This window comes from Adiantum capillus-veneris, chromosome 13 (assembly GCF_014529385.1).
Source record: "Adiantum capillus-veneris isolate H3 chromosome 13, ASM1452938v2, whole genome shotgun sequence".
Classification (NCBI taxonomy): Eukaryota; Viridiplantae; Streptophyta; class Polypodiopsida; order Polypodiales; family Pteridaceae; genus Adiantum; species Adiantum capillus-veneris.
In genome coordinates, this window is record NC_140943.1 from 53,210,463 (window position 1) to 53,227,632 (window position 17,170).

Here is a 17,170-nt window from a genome sequence, read left to right on the forward strand (position 1 = left end):
CTACATTTTTGGTCTTGACCTGTGAGTGTTTGGCCATTTGGAGCTTCCAGTTTTGACTCCCAGCTACAAGTTGAGTCTAGTACTACCACAGGTGTTGCCATTTGCAGTTGAGGACATCTTCTGCAGTGTTTTGGCTTGCATACCATTTTCGACACCGCAAGTGTCTTGAGCTTTAGCTTTGTGTATGCTTTTGTGGGATAGTGGCTGGAGTTTACTCGCCATAGTTTGTGATCGAGCTTAGCTCTCACTTTTGCAGGTTTTGTCAGTTTAGACACAGTTTAGTGTTCTTATATCCATTCTTGCAGGAGTGAGGAGTTGTGTATGCTATGGTTTTTTGGCACATTGGTCATTCATTGACACGTTTTGGCAGCAGTTTTTCACTCACATATGTATGTCATTTGTGGCGCCGTTGAGTGATACTCCGGCTAGAGCGGTTTGGCTCTGTGTATGACTTTGTGAGGTGATCCCGGACGAGTACATTCCGGGATTGGCCATTTGGGCATTTGTTGTTTTCTCCATTGCGATTTACTGTTGAGTTTTTACTCCAGTTACAGAGGAGACTTTGCCGAAATTTTACCAGAAATGTATGCCTATTGTAGAGGCTAGTGCGCTTGACCTTTTGGTCACCTTCTTTGCTTGAGACAGTGGTTTGCTCTCGTGTGGGAGTCTCGTGATCTCGAGCTTTGTTTGCCATAGTTTTGGCATAGATATGGAGACGCTTTAGGTTAGAGGCGGTTCTCGATCACGATCACGACTGAATGTTGGCACTGCGGCCACGATAGGCATATTAGGCGTCGTTGCTTCAGGCGTATGAGGCAGCGGAAGAGGCAAATGCATGGTGCTACTGTGAGGACAGATGCTAGAGAGTATACATGTGACGGGCATGTTACTCTTGAGTCTGCTTGCCTTTAGACTACTTTGTGTCTTGGGATAGCACATTGTCTACGCGCTTTCTACTAGACGAGTATGCAGTTTTTCACGTGACGTCACGTCGTGATTTGTTTTTCTCTTTCTCTAGTGGGAGACTTGGTTGTGTGCAGTTTGCTGATGGTTCAGCATATGACATAGAAGGTGCCAGAGATGTATGCATGTCCTTACCTAGCGGTGCATTGCTTACGCTACGAGATGTACGTTATGTATCAGGACTCAGCCAGAGTCTCATTTCAGTGCGTCAGTTGCAAAGTAGTGGACATTCTGTATTGCTTAGAGAGCGGTCATTTTAGATGCATAGGGGATCACTGGTGATAGCCAGAGGTGCTAGGAGTGGTCTGGTGACACACGAGGCGATGTAGTCTCTGTGTATCTGCAGCCATGTTTGGAGTGAGAGACAGGCGTGTCTCTTCTGCAGATGTGCTGCATGGAGAGCAGGTTGTGCATTTGTCTTGTGGTGACGTTCATGCAGACAGTGGTATCTCTGGGGATGCACAGCTTGGTTTTTCACGGAGGATGAAGTTACCTCCTGCCAAGACACCATCCGGTGGTGGTCTGTGCGGTCTCTTAGTGACTGCTGCAGTACACGCTATCTTCGACATCGGCTTGATCATCGGGACGGGCGTACGATCCTTGGGAGATCCATTCATTCTAGCCATCATTTGGCGGTTGCGCACTCCAGAGGGGTGGTGACTTGTGGTTTGCTATGGACACACCTATACACTCATCAGAGGAGTTCACACGAGATATGGCCGTGCTCATGGCATATGGGATTCCGACATTCCCAGAGAAGACACCACTATCTTAGGTGGACACACTTACCACTTGACCTCGACACGTCAGGTCACTTGCTTACACAGGAGCATCTACATGGACTTAGGGAGAGGATCTTGGATCTCTTTTTGGACAGGTTCATCGCTTGGATCTACAGACTGGAGTCGGACTTCAGTGCTTTGGACTCTCTTGGAGAGTTTACCTGCGAGATGCGGGAGATCAGGCATCCCGCGACTACATGCGGAGTCACCCGGAGCTTGGCTTGGATGGTAGTGCAGTTGCTCTTCTACACTCTTGATCATTTGGATTGCTACCTTCAGAGTTGCTTACACTCACCCTCGATAACCTTCCAACAGACTTATCTCCCGACCTGGGCAGCAGGCTACTCCCAGCTCATTCACATTGAGAGCCACACCGAGATGCGGTTTGGTGGCGTTGTTGGCGCGGATTTTGTTTTGGTTGACACCGGACGATTGGAGGCAGGAGATACAGGCAAGACGGCGCAAACACATTGGTCTGACCTTTCCTCTTCTCAGAGGTTCTGCACAGGGTAGACTGTTGAGTCTGGCTTTCCCCTCATCTTGGATTACCCTACCTACTTGTCAAAGTGTGCAACGGAAGGTGAGAGAGAGAAAGAGACAATGGCACGAGAGAGAGAAGAGACATGACATGAGACAGATGGTGGAAAGGCTGGTAGCCTAATAACTCCAAATGGCTACATGGTGTGAGAAAATACAAGACAATGAGGGTGCCCCCCCTCCTATATATAAGAGAATAGGGGCTGGTTGGGCAATAATCCTCAATATAGCCCAATGACCTAAAAATATGACCCTCCAATATAAATGGGAGAATATGTGACCAAAGCAGGTCTAAAGTGGGAAATGTACTGAACAACCCTAAGTGTGCGTGAGATCCCTGTCAAGCTGGTGTACGGGTGGCTAACCCACAACCAAGGGCCAGTGCACGTGATGTGTGTCAAGCCTGTAGACAGTGTGCGAAGTATCTGGAGAGTACTTTCCAAAAGAAGTGTCTGACGTGCCAAGGGGCACGGGTCTATCGTACAGAGAACCAATGAAGGAGGTGGACAGGGAAATCCCAAATAGAGAAACAACAGTCGAGGGAGAGGGAGGGAGGGTTACTGAGGGAGAAGTAGCAGTGGAAAATACAAGCCACGTCCACATAAGTACCTGTACCAATCCAATCCCCTGCATCTTCCCGAGGGCAAGAGAGCCTCGAGGAGGGAAGATCTGCAATGTCGAGGGAGATCCGTCCGTTGTGCCAGAACCTATATTTGAGTCCATGTCTCAATGTCGGAGAAGGAGCGAAGGTGAGAAGAGGATCTGAGTAACCGCGCCCGATAGAACGCCAAATGACCGCGAAGTAGGGTGTAAGTGACGGGAGAGGCAAGGGAAACCCGAAGGGATGCTGAGGCGCAAAGTAGAGGTGCTGCCCAAAACCTGAAAATGCAGCAAAAGGGATCTCGAAACACCGCGAGAACGCAGGGGTTTGAGCAATATTGTAGGTGATGGAATCACCAGATGGCGAGATCGTAAGGTGAGGGCTGTAAATACACCAAAACAGGCTGAAAATCAGCAAGTAGTTGATCGGGAAGTCACCGGCAAAGTCATGTGAGGGTTCAACTTCCAAGCGGGAAGACCAAGGGGCAAGGAGTGGGGCTCCGGTTGTCCAAGATCGGCAAGTAGAGGCTGAAATGAAAAACGCTTGTTGATGTTGTCCTGCCCAAAAAACGGCAAGGTCTGCTCGCTGCCCTTTTGCAACAGAAAACGCAAGGGCAAAAGCTGGCTGAAAAGCGCTGAGGCAAGTGAGGAAACGCAGAGCCAAAAGGGGCTGCCCTCCTGCAAAAAACACTAGGCCAAAGTGCTGGCTGAAAAACGCAAATGCAGAGGATAGGTAGAAGGTGGCGATCAGGTAGAGGGAGGGGGGTGCGCTAGCAAAGGGTGCAGAAGAAGATACCGTCCACCAAAAACGCAAGGGTTGAGAGCAAAAAACGTTGGTCCCAAAAACGTTGATGGAGATGAAGCAGTTCTTCGCAATGAAATCCTCCGCAGAGTCCTCCCAAGTGTAGGTGATGGCAGATCCAAGCCTAGAGCTCTGATACCATGTCAGAGTGTGCAACGGAAGGTGAGAGAGATTTGATTTGATTTGGTATTAACGTCCGCGGGGGGCCAGAAATGACCCATGGGACCTCAAAGTGATACATAGTCTCCCCTCACGGGGGTGTATGGTGTGGTGTGTGTTATTCTCTTTTTGTGTTCCTATGAGTGTCTTTTGATGCTCAAGTATGCGGGTGAGGTATGTTCCGAGAGTTGTAGGGGAGGGGTCTGTCTTGGATAATAGGTCCGCAAAGGTAGAGCAACTGCTTAGAAGTGGTTGAAAATTAGCCCGGATGTGAGCGTATTCTGGGCATTCCAATGTCACATGTGCTTCATCTTGGGGAGCTTGCATTCTACATGATGTGCATATCCGTTTAGAAGCATCAATTTTCAGCCAGCCCTCTGTTTCTATTTTGAGCATATGTGACCCTGTGCGCATCAAAGAGATGGCTCTTCGTGCCATGTGGGGCATGGGTGTTCGTATGTGGGCCTGGGCTTCCATTGGGTTTGTGCTATAGCCTTCCCAATACTTTGTGTTGACATGCTTGCAATAGTATTCAAATTTCGAGCGGTGTTGCGTTGTCTTCCACTTGGTGTGGAGGCTATTTAGTAATGCAATTTCAAAATTCAGCATGTGTTCCCTCCTTGCCCTCCTCAATAAGCATGTCCACATATGTCTCTACATTCCATTTAGCGAACCATTTCTTAATGTCCTGTATGAGGCTCGATGATAGAAATTTGCTTTTTTTGGTCTTTTGCGGCGCACATCTTGTTTCCCATGCAATGCGGGGGATTCGAGTAGTAGGCATCGCTTTGACCTTCATGATATACGTGTACATTTTTTGCAATGCTTTCATTTCTAGTGGTCTCTTGCCTATCTCCAAGAGTAGCACGGAGTATGGTGTCGTCTTTTTGACCCCCTTGGGCACCTATATATGGAGTCAGGGGGTACCCACAGTCACAGTCTGACACATCTCAGTTGTATTGAGGATCTTTTGCTCTTGTGTTTAGTGGGGGGTTGATCGCCCCCTCTTCCACCATACCTTGCGCATTTGTGTTCTTCTCTCTCTCTCTCTCTCTCTCTCTCTCTCTCTCTCTCTCTCTCTCTCTCTCACACGCGCACTCTCACAGAAACACCCAGATCTGAGGGGGACTGATCGCCCCCTCTTCCACCATACCTTGCGCGTCTCTCTCTCTCTCTCTCTCTCTCTCTCTCTCTCTCTCTCTCTCTTCCGCACACGCGCACTCTCACAGAAACACCCAAATCTGAAAATCTGCCCATTCCCAGCCGTTCCGGGCAGGCAGCTGATACCGGAACAGTCGGCTCAGAACCGTTGGGAACGGCGTTCTTGGGGGGGGGGGAGGGGACTTCTGGAAGCTAGCCGTCAAGGGAGAGCCTTAAACCCTGGACTACTCATGGCGAGAAATGTCCCGACATGAGAAAACTACCTCACTCTGGCCGGTTATAGCCACAAGACAGCCCTCACTCTGTATCACCTGTTCGTGGGAGATACGGGACTGACTGGACGAATCCAGAGAGATGCCAAAACTGGTAACATGAGTGGTCATATATGTCCGTGGCTTTTATGCATGGACAGTTGTTTTAGGATCCAGTAAAGGTGAATTGTTAAATGATCTATTTTAAATGCACATTTTTCTATGATAATGTTATCTTAAAGACATCAAATAAATTGGAATGTCTTGCTCCTATCTAACAAGATCAAGACTCTAGTAGCAAATTAAGGGTTAGGTCCATAAATTGAGCAACCTGTGTTACCTGTTATTCCTTCTGAAGTCAATTTTATCTGGTTTGCTGCTTTGATTTATCTTTTGTGTGTTGAGGATTAAATCTTTTTTTTTAAAGGTCATTCCTTTTCAAAGAGGAGATGCTCGCCAACAGCCGCCTCCAGATTTACCTTCTTATCTCTTCAAAAATCGCATCGTGTTTCTTGGAATGTCTCTGGTGCCTTCAGTTACAGAACTGATAATGGCAGAACTACTTTACCTTCAGTATGAGGACCCTGAAAAGCCTGTTTATATGTATATAAACTCCACGGGCACTACAAAGGCGAGATTCTAACTGTAGCTTTAGTTTTTAGTCAGTTATTTCAGTCAGAGTTTTAATAGGGCTATTGAATACAGGATGGTGAGAAACTTGGATATGAGACGGAGGCTTTTGCAATCTATGACACCATGAGGTAACACTTGCTTTCACCATCATTTTATTTCCCAGTTTCAATGTTTAAACCTGTGCCATAAAGGAAGTAGCTTCTATAGTCAAACTATGAGGACTGCTTTTGGATGATTGCTATTGTGCTTGTGAACAGTTTTCAGTTTTCGGAGAGGAGCAAAATAACTTTGTGCAGAATTGGTTAAACATTATCTTTTGATGCCAAACTTTGCATTGACTTGATTATGCTTATTATCTTTTGCAAGAAAACTCTTTGAGGAAAATATTGAAGGCATCTGACTTTGTAACTAGTCAATTCTGTGTGGACTCTGGGCGTGTCAGTAGTGGATGTATCATGAGTGTGAAGGACACGCTCCTAGGAAAGAAGTGACAATAGAGGTTTACGTTCTCAAAAGCAGTCTTTTTTGATGCTAGTAGCTTATTTTCAAGAGCTGTCTTTAGTTGGTCTTAATTTTTGTTTCCTGTTTTCTTTCTGCTGCAACTTTTGGAAGAAATGTGGGAGTTTTTTCGATGTGGTACGTGACAACCTTTTTGTACAATGATGGACAGATATGTAAAGCCTCCTATCTTCACACTTTGTGTTGGCAATGCATGGGGAGAGGCTGCACTTCTCTTGTCGGCTGGTGCAAAGGGGAACCGTGCTGCACTTCCATCTTCAACTATCATGATAAAACAGGTAAGAGCTCCGAGTAATTGTTTTTGTTTATGCTGATTTGCATACTGCGCTGAAGTGTTGATAAAATTTGTTGCTATGGCAGCCAATTGCTCAATTCAGAGGTCAGGCTACTGACATAGATATTGCTCGCAGGGAAGTTCGCAATGTGAAAAATGAACTGGTGGGGTTTACATTTGGATTGAGTGTGGTGTTTATTCCAATGCTTCAAGGTCCTTCAACGCTTATTTATGTAATTTCTCGATGTTACAGGTTTCACTTTATGCCAGGCATACAGGCCATTCAAAAGAAAAAATTGAGGACGACATAAGACGCCCAAAGTATTTTAGCCCTCCTGAAGCAGTGGAGTATGGTCTTATTGATAAGGTAGTCTCAACATTCTATCAAAACTTCATTTTCCTGCTTTCTGTTGTTGTTTGCGCATTCATTTGAGTGGAGTGATACATAATTATCTTGTTGTATTGCATCTTGAGCACTTTATCAACTATTCACTCGGCTGACATAGGGAATGAAAGAAGTGACAATAGAGGATTACGTTCTCACTTTGTTTGTGCATTGCATTTGAGTGGAGAAATAGAGAATTATCTTGTGGTATTGCATCTTTAGCACTTCATCAACTATTCACTCGGCTGACATAGGGATGAAAAGTTTGGAGCCTGGCATTATAGACGATTACTTTGGTGATATGGGTAAGAGTGTCTTGTGAGTCCGAAAGTCAAAGATATCTTAGATCATTAAGCAATTCGACCATTCTTTTGAATACTTATTAGGTTTGTAGCCAATCATAAAAAAATATTTGGAAGAAATACCTACCATTGATTGAGTTTGCCTACAACTCTTACAAGGGACAAGATCTTTGAGACGGACTATGTTGTTCAGGATTGCATATGGCTCACAATCAGGTTAAGGAGGCCTTGCAGATTTCTTAAGAGGAATAGAAGCAGGCTGCTGCCAAGCATGGATGACTGGTTGACATCAATATTGGCGGTTAGGTCTTGCTTCGTTTTAAAAATGCAAGCTTGCGAAAAATGAAAGGAAAAGAAAGACTTTATTCGAAGAGCTGAGTCAGCGTTTCTATGGACTATCAAAGTCATTGGCCGAATCAACAATGTATCTTCTTTATTAGACTTGCCTTCATATTGGAAGATTCACAATGCCGTTTATGTGAGTCTACTCTGACCATTATACGGAGATCTATCTGCCCTTGATCTTTAGAGTCATGAAAGAAGCTCAGTACAAACTTTGTGCTGATGTATGCTCATGTGTGTGTGCGCGTAATGTGTGGTGTTAGGAGCATGTGTTAGTACCTAGTTCTACACCCACTATTGGGCATTGACGAGGTTAGTGGGGATGTTGTAGCAGAGTTACCGAGAATGCGGAACGGGGACGGCGACGGGAACCCTGCGGAACGAGGGAACGGCGAGGGGTCTGGAACGGGAGGCATAAAAAGACCCAAATAATGCAAGTTTAAGCTCTGTGTGATTGAATAGAAGTAGTATCCGAGTCCTTTGACTCTAATACTCACAAAAAACTTGATTTGAAGACCATTCAACCTTACTATGGCAAACGTGTGTCGTGTAGACTTGAGAGCTTGAGAGAGGGACGGGGAGAGAGAGAGAGAGAGAGCTTGAAAGCTGAGAACTTGAAAGCTTGAAAGAGGCTAGAGCTGGAGTCAAGACTTGAGACTTGAGAGGGTAGAGCTTGAGCTTTGGCCCTTGAAAGCTTGTGTGCATTGTGAAGGTAAGGGGTAGGGGAAGGGGCATTTAATTAGGGGGAGGCTCACAAGGTGAAACACCCAAATCTGAAAATCTGCCCATTCCCAGCCACTCCGGGTCGTTCCGAGCCAACCGTTCTGGTATCAGCTACCTGTCCGGAACGTCTGGCTGTTCTAGACCATGAAACCCCCCAGAATGGTGTTTCGACGTTCCTAGCCCCTGGGGTGGCGTTCCTCGGTAACACTATGTTGTAGTATTTAGTCAATGCTATGCATGATGAAGTTGATGGTTATATTGTCTTATGGGTGACTACCATGAATCTATAGTTGCACTTTTCTTCATAGGTGAATTTAGCTCTTCTTGAATTCATCTAGGTATATGTTTTGGTCGTATTAGCGGACATGTAGATTTCACATTATGAAGCTTTCATCCGAGTAGCGACTAGTTGACACTGTGGAAATTCCTAGTGGTGTGATAAATGTTTGCCCTATCGACTACCTTTTTTGTTGCATTGACTTTTTCAATCTATATTTTTTTCTAGTGCAACGCTTCATCGCGGTTGAGTCTGCCCTTGATTTTCGGAGTCATGACAGAAACTTAGTATGCTGAACTTTGTATTGATGAATGCTCATGTCTATGTGTGTATGGTGTTGAGAGCATATGTTAGTGCCTAGTTCTACACCTAGTATTGGTCATTGATGACATTAGTGGAGATGTTGTAGTATGTAGTCAATACTATGCATGATGAAGTTGATGGTTATATTGTCTTATGGGTGACTTCCATGATCAGTCGTATGTGGACACAGAAGAATATTATATCATGCCTTTGGAAGGGTGCGATGCTTTGTTGGGAATCCTATGGATGTTCCATGTACATGGAGTGTTGGATGTCTTAAAAAAAAAGGTCACCTTGTAGCATAGGGGCAAAACTCACATCTTAGAAGGAGAGTCTGTCCCTATTGTATCAACTTCGGCTATCACTTCTGTTATTAAAAATCATCTTTCTGCGTACTTGAATTTTCAACATGATGTTTCAAATAATTGGCAGTCAAATTTATCTTTGCTAGATAAAGAAAGGTCAGCTGTTACGTGCAGGGTGCACATCTAACCCTATGTGCATGTGGACAAGCTACTTCATGTCTAGGGTTCAGGTCAGCTTAGGAAGTGTTCTGGCACCTTTGTAAGCCTGTGCGCAGGCCATGCATGTCCAGGTACTTAGAGTAGATGCATATCCTCTGGTTGCACACAACATGATCATCAGCATTACCATCAGAATCCATCGGGAGCATTTTACAGTGCACAGAACCTATTTTCCCTCTTTTAGCCATTTTTCACTTATTATTAATAGGTGACTTTGTTGGGAAACTGGGTAGGGCAACTTTGGCAAGTTAATATATAAGAAAGCTAGCGCTAGCACTTTCTGGCAGAAGAGGCAACAGGAGTCCACAACTCACAGGCACCTTCTCAGCAAGACCGGCAAGAGGCCTAGCGTTTCCGGCCAACAACAGAGCAAGACCAACGATTTGGCATCAGATTGAGCCTAGCGTTTTCAGCAGATGCATATCAGCCCTGGCGTTTTGCACACAGCAGATCAGCCATAGCGTTTTTGCAACAACAGACCATGCCTAGCGTTTTTGCAGATTGCAGTCCAAGCTAGCGTTTTGCAGATTCCTGGCGACAGATCATCATAGAGCATCAGTGTTTTGCATTTTCAGCACTTAAGACTCCGTACCGCAGCCCCCAGACCTCGCAAATCTCACCTTCCTGCAGCAGATCCTCGCCCGAGTCGACATCGTCGGCAAGTCCATTGCATTGTAGAGATTGTGCAATCAATAGTAGACCGCTCTGGCCATAGAGAGTGGGGCCTTCGGAGGAGGGTTTGACAACATTCTGGTGTCGTATTCTTCTCTCTCTATCTCTCAGTCTCAACACCTTCAATTCACAGTGTTTGCCCACTTTGTTTGTGATCATTTGCACTCTCTCACTAAGGCAACGGAAGGCTCTCCCTTCCGTAAGTAAAAGGAACCTTGAGCACAGTTCGGAGCACTCATCTTGAGCAACATCAACATTCACTTCCGCTGCACCTTACATCAGCATTTTTGTGAGAGTTTAGTGATTGTTTCTCTGTTTCATTACCGTCTCAATTGCCACGTTGCAGATGCATCAGCTCCTTGTTCGGATGCTACCTTGCTTACGCTTTTTGCTCATAAAACAACCCCACCTATAAATTCAGCCCTTTCTTCCTCATTGCAACATCATCTACTCCTTGAATTTTCACTCTATAATTAGACCAAAAAGCCTCTATGCTACCGCCACGATCTCCCTCCTCAAATCCTCTTCAAGTAGACATCTCTCTCTCTCTCTCTCTCTCTCTCTCTCTCTCTCTCTCTCTCTCTCTCTCTCTCTCACCTTTTTGACACATCGGTGACACTTGTTCTTCTTTATGGAGTTGAACTGTGGGGCGGGAGCATCTCAAAGTCTACTTGAAGGAGTTTGAGAATGTTCAAAAGTGTTTTCTTACAAATTTTCTCCTAGTTAAGAGGCGAACACCATATATGCTCCTACTTCTTGAGTTGGGATTTCTTTCAATTGAGGTTATGGGCATGAAAAGGGTTGTGGAGTACACGATAAAGATGCATCAAAACCCCTCACATCGACTTCCTACAATTGCATGGGAAACAAGCAAAAAAGTTCAAAAGACGCGTAAAAGCAAGATCTCGAGCACGGGATGGATGCAAGACATAAAGAAGTGGTTTGGGAGATGGAATGCATTACATTTTCTACATGATGCAGACTCCCAATGGAATGAAGCTTTTCTACAACGCCAATATATTACAGCTTGGGAGGAATCCGGTGGGTCACACTTCATACATTACACTACCCATATTGCCCCCGACTACAACATGTTCTTCGCTGAAAGAGGAAACCGTACTCACCCTTACATCCCCTTGTCAACGATACGCACTATTGTAGCCATTCGTCTCAGCTCCCACTCCCTTCGATGCGAGACAGGACGTTGGGGCAATGGAGAAGAGCCAAATCTATTGTGCACATTATGCTCACTGCAAGTTCGAGAGTTTGAGTACCACACACTACTAGAGTGCTCAACTTTTGGTCACATCTGAACTTGCTTCCCTCATATTTTTAGCCATGACTTAGACCTACACACTTTCCTCTCCCAGCCAGAGTGTGGGCTCTCCATTGCGACTCTCATCACCACAATTTGGAGCATCGAGACTCATTAGCCGCACACCTACTACATCACATCTCAGCATCGAGCCATTGTAGTAGCATTTGTGCAAGCATAAAGAAAGTACTTGCTCTGGCAACACAGCAAGGGGTCCCTTGAGGGTTGGGACCCGACATCCCTGTGTCGTCTCTTTTCTCTCTCTCGTCTCTCTCTATCATTCAGTTCAGTTCAGTTCTTTCAAGTGAAGTAAAGTGTCCCTGTGTTTGTATGCGGAGTACTAGATCCGAGCAAAATCCTTATTCTCTTCCACTGCACCTGACAGCACGTAGGGGCTCAAAGCGGAGAAGTGGAGCGCTAGAGAGGGAGAGAGAGATCGATGGCAAAAGCGATGGGGGAGAGAGAGATCAATGGTGCAAAGCAAAAACGAGAGAGAGAGAGAGAGAGAGAGAGAGAGAGAGAGAGAGAGAGAGAGAGAGAGAGAGAGAGAGAGAGAGAGAGAGAGAGAGAGAGAGAGAGAGAGAGAGAGAGGGTACCCAAATGCTGGAAGCTCTGCTCACTGATACAACATGCCAAAACTACAAGAGGTGGAAAAAAGGGGATGGGCGCTGCATATATAGGGCAATAGACAAATTTCCCTACTCAACATAAAAACCCCACGATCTTGAAAATGGCCAATAAATGCCAATAAATATGTAAACTCACTAAAAGTGAACTAGTACACATATTTAGTAGCAAAATTGTAGAACAGTTGAGACTTTGACCCTGGGAAACCCTAGGAACAGGGGTCTTGGGTTATGCCAGCCTAACGGGTGGGAAACAGCGTGGGGTGCAATGTCGAGAAAAGATACGTCTACCTCAGATACGGCTGGGCACAGCCACAAAACAACCCCCACTCCTTGATCTGCTCTTGGGAGATATTGGAGCCACCACTAGATAGGAATTTGAACTCTAACACACCTTACATTATTTTGTTAAATGTTAAATGTGTATATACTATATGTTATGTTTCTTAGTTTTCCTCTTATCAATTTTGTTCTCTCTTTTGTTATGAACCTGCAATCAAGGACGATTGCTTTGAATTTACAAGGTTGTACATGATGGATTTTAAAGGTTCCGGTTCGTGGGTCGAGATCAAGGATGCAATTGATAAACCATCCGTCTGTCAGTCATACTCTCTCTCTCTCTCTCTCTCTCTCTCTCTCTCTCTCTCTCTCTCTCTCTCTCTCTCTCTCTCTCTGTGTGTGTTCAGCCCCTGCTCCCAGCTCCCTCGTGCCCCAGCCCCAGCCTCGCGTCCCCGCAGCCCCTGCTCTCGGGCGCTCCCTGCAGCCCCAGCTCCCTCGCACCCTTGCTGCCTTGCACCCTCCCCCTGCGCCCCCCTGCCTCCCCCCCCTTGCGCCCTTGCTCCATCGCGCTTCCCCCCTTGCTGCCCGTGCGTAGAGAGAGAAAGTTCCCCTTTGCTGCTTGTTGCCCTTGCGTAGAGAGAGAAAGTGATACGCTCCCCCCCCCCCCCCCCCGCCCCCCGCTAGTCCGTAGAGAGAGAAAGTGGAGGGGGAGAGAGAGAGAGAGAGAGAGAGAGAGAGAGAGAGAGAGAGAGAGAGAGAGAGAGAGAGAGAGAGAGAGAGAGAGAGAGAGAGAGAGAGAGAGAGAGAGATATGATGATGATGTATTTACGTCCTCGGGAGGCCAAAATGACCCATGGGACCCAAAATCTCATATATGAGACTCCCCCCTTTCCATGTGAAGGAGGGGACGTGTCATGATTCTGTGGTGATTTTGTTTGTGAGTCTCCTCATGTTTGCATCAATATTCAGCCATCCTCCCGTTTCACTTTTGAGCATGTGTGATCTTGTCCGCATCAAGGTGATGGCCCGTCTCGCACGGTAAGACATGGGTGTCCTGATATGTATTTGGGTTTCCCCGGTCTTGTACTCTTCCCAGTATCTCGTGTTTATGTGCTTGCAACAGTATTCAAACTTGGACCTGTGCATTGCATTCTTCCATTTGCTGTGGAGAGCCTCAAGTAATTGTAGTTCAAAATTCAGCTCGTGCTCATGCTCTGTACCTGCCTCTACATGCATGTCCACATGTGCTCCCACATTCCATTTAGAAAACCATATCCTGATGTCGTCAACAAGGCTAGAGGTGAGAAACTTGCTTTTGTGGTTCTTTTGCGGCTTACATCCTACCTCCCATCCTATGTGAGGCAAACGGTTATGAGGCATCAGCTTCACCTTCAAGAGATATCTATGCATTCTTTGCAAGGCAAGCATTTCCAATGGTCTTTGTCTAGTCTCCAATAGGATCACTGAGTATGGTGTTGTGGTTTTTATCCCCTTATGTCTACATAAGAACTTTTTCTGAATTTTCTCAATGTCATTCCATGTGCTGGCTGGAATACTTGGTCCCCATACCTCTATCCCATACAAAAGCGTTTGGACCACACACGCATTGAAAGCCATGGACTTTATTTCGCACCTTCTAGTGACGCTTTGTTTGCACATGTTTTCAAACTCGTAATACCTTGCTTGTCCTGCTTCAATTCTTGTTTTTGCACATTGCCCCCATCTATGATTCGAGGGTATAATGATGCCCAAGTATTTAAAGCTGTCCACTGCTTGAATCTCTTGCCCGTCATATATAAGGGCGGGCTGATCCTTTGATTTGTGTGTACAAATCGCCATACATTTTGTTTTCGTGACATTCACTGAGAGTCCTGTGGCTTCGTAGAAAGTATGTACCGCATCCAAAAGTTTTTGCAAGAGAGACATGCTATGCGCTAAAAGAACCACATCATCAGCATAAATGAGGAGTAGCAAAGTAATGAGACCTATGTTTGGTGCATCTCCATTATCTTGCGTCGTTTGGCAGATAAAGTCCTCAAGCTCATCTATGCATAGCCCAAATAATGTTGGGGACAGAGGACATCCTTGTTTGACCCCTATTGTGCTAAAGAACTCTTTGGAGAAGCTTGTTTGCATTTTCAGTTTACATCGAACCGCATGGTATAGGCGTGCGACCGCAACCCTCAAGTGTATGGGAACCCCAATGGTCTCCATGCGGGACCATAACCCATGACGAGGTACCGTATCAAACGCTTTCTTAAAGTCCACAAAACAGCAGTACATAGTTTCCCCTTTGAGTCGCGCCTCTTCCATCATAATCCGGATTGTAATCAAGTGATCTATGGTACTATGTTTTGCTCTAAAACCTGCTTGACCGAGAGCCCTCTTTCCACTATTTTCAGCCCATGTGCTAATATCTTTTTCTATCAGGCTCCCAAAAAGTTTTGCCATGCAAGAGCCCACCATGATGGTGCGGTAATTCGTGAGTAGGTTACGGTCTCCGCCTTTAAACAAAGCTTTGACCCAATTCTCTTGCCAATCTTCAGGCATGCCTTGGTGGATAGCTTGATTCATCATGCAGTGTATCCATTTCTTGGCTTCATTGCTCGACCATTTCAGCATTTCGGAGTCGAAGTGCACAAAATGTCAGAGGCTTTCCCAGTGGCTAGTTTTTTCAAACCTCTCAAAGCCGCTGCAAAAGTTATAGGTTCCTTAGTGTCAACCTGAATTTCAGCATTCATCATTATTTGAGCATCGGTGGGAGCATAGAGTGTTTGTGCATATACATACATTTCGTCCATGCTGAAATTTCCCATTATATCCTCCTTTTTTCCTTTCATGTTGCGCCATGCTTTCTTGGGCTCTTTCTTAAATCTGATCACCTCTTGCTCCTCCTTCAAAAGTTCATGCATCTTTCTCTTTTTCCTTTTCAGCATCCTGTATTCCTTGGCTGCACTTTCCCACTCCTTCGTGGACTTATTGAAGCACTTTAACTTGCGTTTGGCTGCTTTACATTCTTCATCAAACCATGGGTTATGAAGGAGACCTTTCACTTGTTGGTGATTTCTTTTGGATATCCCCATAGTGACCTCTGCAGCCTCTTCAATTGCTTGACGAAAGGTAGCCCAATTTTCTGAAATGTTTTGGGACATGCATTGTCTACTCAATAGGCTGTCTAGAAAAGTGGCATAATCGAATTTCTTTGTGTCTTGCATTCGATATGCCCAACTTGTCGCCTTTTGGATGCGTTGTGTAGGCATGTGTGGGAGGTCTAGACATACATGAATTGGAGTATGGTCCGAGTTCGGTGACCGAGCCCCAATTTTAAAGTGTCCAATTAAATCCAATGCATTGTGGCTAACTAACGCATAGTCATTAGTGCTTCTTCCATGGTTTGATGTATAGCATGCGTATGTTCCGGAGCTTGCGAATTTCTTGGTGCCATTCATGACTACAAGTTGCATAGAATTCATCATGGATATCAAAGACGAACCTTGTTCATTCATGAGGTGATCGCATGAGCATCTATCCCATATTGCATCTAATACAAGATCGCCATCTTTGTCGGCGGGATGGATTGAGTAGTCAACCAATTGAACCTGTACGTTGGCTATGCGAGCATTAAGATCCCTGAGTATCATCACTGCTGAAACCGGCCTGTTCAATCCAAAAAGGGCGGTAGACTTTACTTTAAACCTTGATTTAGCTTTCACCCATTATTAGTCGTCTATTTTACCTGTACTTTCAAGACACATCAAAGGGGAGAGGGATACAGGCTGCTAGATTGCACCTGTATGAGTAGACGGACACCAGATTGGCCCCTAACTTAGGCGCCCCTTTCGGTATTTCTTTATTATTCAAAAGAGGGAATAAACGCTGTGGTTCCTACAAGCTGCCCCGCACAAACTTGGCTGAATTTCCACTGTTCCAGCCCGATTTCGGCAGCATAACTGTACTAGAACCCTTCACGGTCAGTATTCCCACGCATTGACTGACTTTCCCGACGCATACGGGCACTTTGCAAAACCTGGCGAGAATCTGCAGCACGCTGAATTCTCTGTTTTCAGCCCTGAAAATGCGCCAGATCGCCTGTACAGCGGTCCCCTTGCGTCCCCGAACCTCCTGGGGGTATTAGGGTCCGTTTAGGGCCAAAACCCTAAACCTGCAAAAATACACAGCAGGCTGTAATTCACTGTTTCGGGCTCCGTTTCGCGTGCCGGTCGCATCCCTAGCAAGTCCTCGAGCTCCCGCACCTGTAGGGCTACTTGCCCTTTGAATCGGACGAGATTTCTGGCGTGAAACCTCTCCGAATTCACCTGTACCTGCGGGGGGATTAGCCGCTAGCTAATCCAGTACCTGTGCAAGAGGCTCTTGCCTCGGCAATCGCGCATGAACCCACACAACTGTACATTGGTCAAATGAAGAGCCCACTAGAGGGGCATAACATACTGCCAAAGGGGAGAGAGAGGGCAGTGCGTAGCGTGCAGGGCATCACTCCTGGCACCGCACTGTGCATAAGAGGGAAAGCAAGCACTCCATAGCTCTTAACCTGTGACAAAATCTGAAAATGAGGCTCTCCCCTCTTCAAATTCAGCGCCACTTCTTGTTGCATAAGGCAAGTGCACCAGAAGGTGCCACTTGGCACTTTTACAAGCATTTTCCCGTTTCGGGGTTGCCGCCTAAAAATATCCCAACCGGTTGCCCAGTTGACTTCACGGCAGAGTAAGAAAATGTTCCCTTT

General features: G+C 45.9%; 1 protein-coding gene across 1 annotated transcript in view; it reads left to right on the forward strand.

Annotated features, from left to right (window-relative positions):
* Positions 1–17,170, forward strand: part of CLPR4 (CLP protease R subunit 4) — a 110,545-nt gene that overhangs the window by 44,400 nt on the left and 48,975 nt on the right. Inside the window, exons 2-6 of the mRNA XM_086526771.1 lie at positions 5,683–5,886; positions 5,961–6,016; positions 6,559–6,685; positions 6,768–6,845; positions 6,935–7,048. Coding sequence (XP_086382897.1) covers positions 5,683–5,886; positions 5,961–6,016; positions 6,559–6,685; positions 6,768–6,845; positions 6,935–7,048 — 579 coding nt within the window. The remainder of the gene's footprint in view (positions 1–5,682; positions 5,887–5,960; positions 6,017–6,558; positions 6,686–6,767; positions 6,846–6,934; positions 7,049–17,170) is intronic.